Source organism: Culex quinquefasciatus, chromosome 1 (assembly GCF_015732765.1).
Source record: "Culex quinquefasciatus strain JHB chromosome 1, VPISU_Cqui_1.0_pri_paternal, whole genome shotgun sequence".
NCBI lineage: Eukaryota > Metazoa > Arthropoda > Insecta > Diptera > Culicidae > Culex > Culex quinquefasciatus.
Window position 1 is genome coordinate 84,453,999 of NC_051861.1, and position 5,901 is coordinate 84,459,899.

The window sequence follows — 5,901 nt, forward strand, 5'->3', positions numbered from 1 at the left end:
ACACACACACACACACACACACACTCACACACACAGACATTTGCTCAGAATTTGATTCTGAGTCGATAGGTATACATGAAGGTGGGTCTAGGAGGTCTAATTGAGAAGTTCATTTTTCGAGTGATTCGAGTAAGGTGAGGAAGGCAAAAAAAGTTGATTGAAAAATCTGCAAATTTTTTTTCCGTGTACCTATTTTTTTCTCGAAAGTCCTCAACAATACCTACAACTTTGCCGAAGACACCAAATTGATCAGAAAATTCACTCAAAAGTTACAGCTGTTTGAATATTTACTTACCATTTTTGTGTGGACAGCAGCCAAAATTGTATGGAGACTTGTAAGGGTGAACCAATGACACAAAATAGCTTATTTGGTCATAGGGAAGGCTCCCACAAAGTTTGAGCCAAAGAAAAAAATACAAATAAAATCCATTTCCGGTTTTGGTAGAGAATTGCTCAGCAACAACACCCTTGGCATGAGATAAAACCATTATGCATGACAAGCATGACATCGGGTTTTCAAGACTCTCTTAAAACTTTCATAAAACCTTATTGAAAGCCATTTGGCTTTTATTGCCAACAGGTTTTATGTCCAAGACATTAAACCTTCTTAGAACCTTTAAATCAGCTCATGCTTATTGGTTGCTGTGAAAGCCAACATAAAACTTACAAGCAATCAAGATGCTACCATAAAACCTCAATAAAACTAAGTGGTGACTAGTTGGTTTAAAAATGTTACTTGGGATATTTCATTCATATTTTGCAGTTTTTTACTTTGATATTGACCACTCTGTGGGTTCTACGGAGTCCCCGGGAACAGTTCCGGGTTGATCAGTCACACTAAAGCATACCCGAAGACCAGTTTTGAGTTGGTGCTTCAACATTATGAACTTTGACACCCATTTTGTTAGGTTCATATAGGGAAACTTGCGTTAATAGAGAAAAACATCAAATTAAAAAAAATGCTGCTTCAAACTTTTACTATACTTTTGTGAACTTGTAAACAACAACCTTACATACCGTAAACTGGGGTCAACCGGGACACATGGGGCGAATTGGAATAGTCGTTTTAACCATGTTGGAGCACAATATTTTGATTTTTCTGGTTGGTTTCTGGTTGGTTTCAGACCAACAAAATGTGTACACCCATTTCCAAATTTAAAAGTTTTAAGTGCTCTAAAAACTGCTGTCCCTATTCAGACTCTAGTCCCGATTCGCCCCAGATTATGGTACTTGGAGTTTTGATATCCTTGATCATTTTTTTAATCAAATAGGAGGAAATATAGGCAGAATTGCAAGTTTAGATCTCTCTTAAAAGCTACTCAAGGAAAGGGGGAAATTTGTGTGGAAACTCCCCTTTTTTCTTGAGCTTGGGAGTTTAGGTGTTAACTAAATTCAGCTCAAATGCACGTTTGACAAGCTGCGCGATTAAGACGAGTTGTGTAAGTGGGAATTGTTTAATCTAATTTATTCAGTCGATGTGAATGAAAAATTCAAAATTCTGGTTGATTTTAATGAGCTGTATTTTTCACTCAACACATTTCTCAGTAGTCGATCTGATCCCGCTTGGCGTAGTGCGGCAGTCCAGCGTGCACATCGGACTCAATGCCGCAGTGGTTCTCCCCGCGGACGATCTTGAAGAAACCTCGCTCACCCCAGTCCTCACCCCACGAGTTGCTGCACAGCCAGTACTTGGTGCCGTTCTCAACACCCCAGCCGATCATCTTGACGGCGTGACCTCCCTCCATGGGGCCAAACACGTGCCGGTACACTCCAGTCTTGTACGCCTTGAAGTCCAGGTAGACGTCGAAGGACGCTTGAACCGGTCCGTTACGGAAGATTTCCTCCTTGATGCGCTCCTCGTCCTGGGACACAGAATAGGCCACCCGGCCGAACCGACGATCGTCGGATACGTTGGTCACGTTGTACATGGACTGACACTTGCGGGTACACTTGGGGGTATCGGCGTCCTCATCGGCTGAATGGCACACGTCAACCGGGTACGGATGACACCCCTGGCGGGAGTTGTACGGACCACCGCTGGAGACTCCACGCTGAACCCAGAACTGCCAAGCCGGTCCAAGGTTTCCACCCTGACATCCGTCACCGCACGAGTGGCAACAGGACAGCAGGTCGTACGCTCCGAACGAGAACTGGTCCTTATCCTCCGAGTGGATGCACCAACGATCGGTGAAGGTCTCCGCAGCGGAAATAGCCCAGCAAGATCCGCAGCAGCCTTGGTTCCGGATCTGCTTTAAGCTGGTGCACTCTGGCCAACGGTCGCGGGCATCGAACCGTTCCGGCAGTACGATGTGGTCCTTGACGACCAGAATCCCGAGCGGAAGTCGGTGCTTCTCCAGATCCTCGCGCTTGGCACCGGTCCGGTAGAGGTTCGGTGGTAGCGGGTTCGCTCCCGGAGTCCAGGTGGTGGCCAGTGGGCGTACCTTTTCGGCGATCGAGATCGTGGCCTCGTACGGAGGGAAGCTGCCGGATTGGCTACCCGAGGAGCGGCCGTACTGGGCGAACGCGGCCTGGCCGACGACGGCCAGCACTAGGACGGCGCGGAACATCTTCGCGAGGTTCGAGGTGTTCACTCACCGACGGGTGGAATGAAACTTGGTGAGCGATGAGGGCTAGCTTGGTTTTATAATGTGGTATGATCGGATTCCGTTTGTTTGTAGATCATCTGAACGGGTCAATGAGCGCTTATCAGGTGTTTAGATTTGCATTTGAAAAAGTTGATACTACGGATTTGTTGCCAATAAAGAGTGTGTACGAAAAATTTTAATTGTCAGTTCTGGTCAGTTTTAAGAATCAAGAATTTCATGTCAACCATGTTGGTCCTTCAATAAAGGCTAGAAATGTAAGTTGTTGTTCTATATTATAATCAATATTATGACTAAAGCTCTCTGAAGAAGTTGTCGATTGTTTAGAACTGTACTATGAATAAAGTCCAGTTGCCGGATACTATTCACTAATTGGACTGAACTAAAAGAACGAGGGTGCTACCGATGCAATGTTTCTTTTATAAAATACTAAAGTAAATGGTACTCAAAATTTGTTCAAAATGTTAACTTTTCAAATATCTTTTGATTATGACATAAAATGTCATTAAAAAACGAAAAAAAAGTTTTTTTAATTTAGCTAGATTTTGCATTTACAGCTGACCCCTATTTCAATTTCATTTGTTATTGTTTTTTTTATTTGTCTGCTTTTTAAGTGGGCTAGTTATACCGTCTTGTCCTCATCCCAGTTAATACAGAAGTTCAATGTATGTGAGGAAGACAACAAAAAACATGAGATGATGAACCTGCTTTGATTATTCAAAACAACGGATGCAATCCAGACCGATGATCAGTCTAAGGGAGGTTTGTCCATTCACAATCTTGTACCATCTGCTGATAAGAGTACAACGAACTGATCTAAATTGTAAACAGAAAATCGCAAAACGCTCATTTCCATCACAAATATAAAAGTCCCCTCTGGATCCTCCATCACCAGTTTCACTCAACCCTCGGGAAGGTGAACAAATCACCCAACTCAACCCTTCACGATGATCCGCGCCCTTCTGCTCCTGGTGTGCTGCCAGGCTGCTTTGTCCATTGACAGCAGCAGCTTCATCAAGCAGGCTCAGGTCCCTGGCCAGAACCAGAACTCGGTCCAACAGCAGGCCGCCAGTCGCGCCTCGGCCAACATCGCCGCCATGGTCCGCAACCGAACCAACTCGTGGACCGCTGGAGCACCTCGGCAGCCGCTGTCCTCGTACCGCGTCGGAGTCAACATGGAGGATCTGGAGTCTAAGCGGCTCAAGCCGGGCATCTTGATCTTGAAGGAGGATATCGACCTGCCGGAGCAGTTTGACGCCCGCGACAAGTGGCCTCAGTGCCCAAGTCTGCGCGAAATCCGTAACCAGGGCTGCTGCGGATCGTGCTGGGCCATTTCCGCCGCGGAGGCCTTCACCGATCGGTGGTGCATCCACTCGCCGGAGCATACCACGTTCTCGTTCGGATCGTTCGACCTGATCTCGTGCTGTCACTCTTGTGGAGACGGCTGCCAGGGAGGAGTTCTCGGACCGGCCTGGGATTACTGGGTCCAGAAGGGAGTCTCCAGCGGAGGTCCGTACAATTCCAAGCAGGGCTGTCACTCGTATCCGTTTGACACGTGCCACTCCCCGGATGAGGATGACGACGCTCCGAAATGTTCCCGCAAGTGCCAATCCAGCTACAGCGTTCAGGATGTTTCCAAGGATCGTCGCTTTGGCCGCGTAGCGTACTCCGTGGTCGCGGACGAGCACCGCATCATGGAGGAGATCTTCGTGAACGGACCCGTGCAGGCCGCCTTCCAGGTTTACCTGGACTTCAAGACGTACAAGAGTGGAGTGTACCGTCACGTGACGGGACCACTGGAGGGAGGTCACGCCATCAAGATCCTCGGCTGGGGCGTTGAGAACGGCACCAAGTACTGGCTGTGCAGCAACTCGTGGGGTGAGGACTGGGGCGATCACGGCTTCTTCAAGATTGTCCGCGGTGAGAACCATCTGGGCATTGAGACCGATGTGCACGCCGGACTGCCGCATTATCGCAAGCACAAGGAGATGTTTGAGTACGATTACTGAGTGATGTTTTCCTAATCGGGCATAATAAAGAAGTGCTGAAGTAAATAAATTGTTACTTTTTTTCTGTTCAACCCGAAAATTAAAAGACTATGCAATACCAAAAAATACATTTTTTAAACATTTTCATTCAGTAATTCTTCCTAGTCGGTAAGAGCTCATCCGCAAGCATTCCAATAGGTAAAGTCCACAACCGAACGCGTCGCGGTTTCCGCGCCAGATGGCGTGATGATTCCCGTAATTGCGCCACAGGAAGGAGAACAAAAAAAAACAACATCGCGTACCATAAGTATGCCTGGCCAGGTCTGCGTGTAATAATTGTTTACGCAGAAAAGGTGAAGGGGGAGGCTGCCATATGACACCACGTGGTTGTTTTTCACTGTATTTCTTTGCGACTAGACTGTGTGTATAATTAATTTGAACCTTCAAAGATGGGTTGCTTTTGGAGGGGTGACTAATGCGGGTAGCAATAAAAGGTGCGAAGCGATTCTTGAGAAAAGTGTCGATCACTATCGGAATTCGGTTCTCACGATTCAATCAATATCGCAATCGAGAGCGTCCACCCTCACTTCCCTTCAACCTAAATGTTGATCCCTTTTCCCCGATACAAATTTCGAACCAAACTAAATTCCATAAATTAGACCTCACGAGGTGTCAGGGCACTTTATGACCTCAATCGCGTCCCCTCAAGTTTTGAGCGAAGGGTCGTCGAATTTTTCCGAAACTCGCGATAAATTTGACGCGATAAGCCGCGGGCATCGCTAGTAAAGTTCCAGTTTTTATTGCCTTCGTGGGATATTCTAGATTTGAATTAGCCCGTGGTTGTCACTAATTAAGTGCCTCTGTTTTTGTGACAGTTACGGGTTGATGATCATCGCGGGCAATTTGATGAAATTTCGATCGTGGAATCGACGTGGAATAGGGGTATATCAAAAACAGTTTGGGTTTTATGTGCTGTATTTAGAGTTTACAAAAATCCTCAAATGACTTTATCAAATCTGATTTGTGATAATTTTATATGAATTAAACTTTGTTGCACAACCTCTGGGAAGGTTGGTTTTCTTCATGCAATTATAACAATGATTTTGTAAGTGTCATTTTTATAATTTTTTTGAAGAAGTTTTTCACGGAACAAGTTGATTAACACTTGTAGCACCAACGGGGTCAAAACTTACGCAAAGCACCAAGGAGGTCAAAAAAATTGGAAATGCGACTTCAACCGGCTGTATCTCGACGAAAGCTCAACCGATTTAGATAGTTTTTGTTGCATTCGATCCGGAAGGATTTCAAGA

General features: G+C 45.8%; 2 protein-coding genes across 2 annotated transcripts; one reads left to right on the plus strand and one right to left on the minus strand.

The window, feature by feature from the left end:
* Window positions 1-1,496: 1,496 nt before the first annotated feature.
* LOC6049222 (cathepsin B) lies at window positions 1,497-2,588 on the minus strand. Its single transcript, XM_001865987.2, has one exon. The coding sequence runs from the start codon at window positions 2,565-2,567 to the stop codon at window positions 1,542-1,544; it is 1,026 nt and encodes a 341-aa protein (XP_001866022.2). The 5' UTR covers window positions 2,568-2,588; the 3' UTR covers window positions 1,497-1,541.
* A 929-nt stretch (window positions 2,589-3,517) lies between these two features.
* Window positions 3,518-4,661, plus strand: LOC6049227 (cathepsin B). The gene has a single exon (XM_001865988.2). It carries the CDS (start codon window positions 3,551-3,553, stop codon window positions 4,610-4,612), a length of 1,062 nt encoding a protein of 353 aa, XP_001866023.2. The 5' UTR covers window positions 3,518-3,550; the 3' UTR covers window positions 4,613-4,661.
* Window positions 4,662-5,901: the final 1,240 nt, after the last annotated feature.

Bases quoted from the DNA above. Each gene is read 5' to 3' on its own strand.
- LOC6049227 (XM_001865988.2), top strand. From the start codon at position 3,551: ATGATCCGCGCCCTTCTGCTCCTGGTGTGCTGCCAGGCTGCTTTGTCC.
- LOC6049222 (XM_001865987.2), bottom strand. From the start codon at position 2,567: ATGTTCCGCGCCGTCCTAGTGCTGGCCGTCGTCGGCCAGGCCGCGTTC.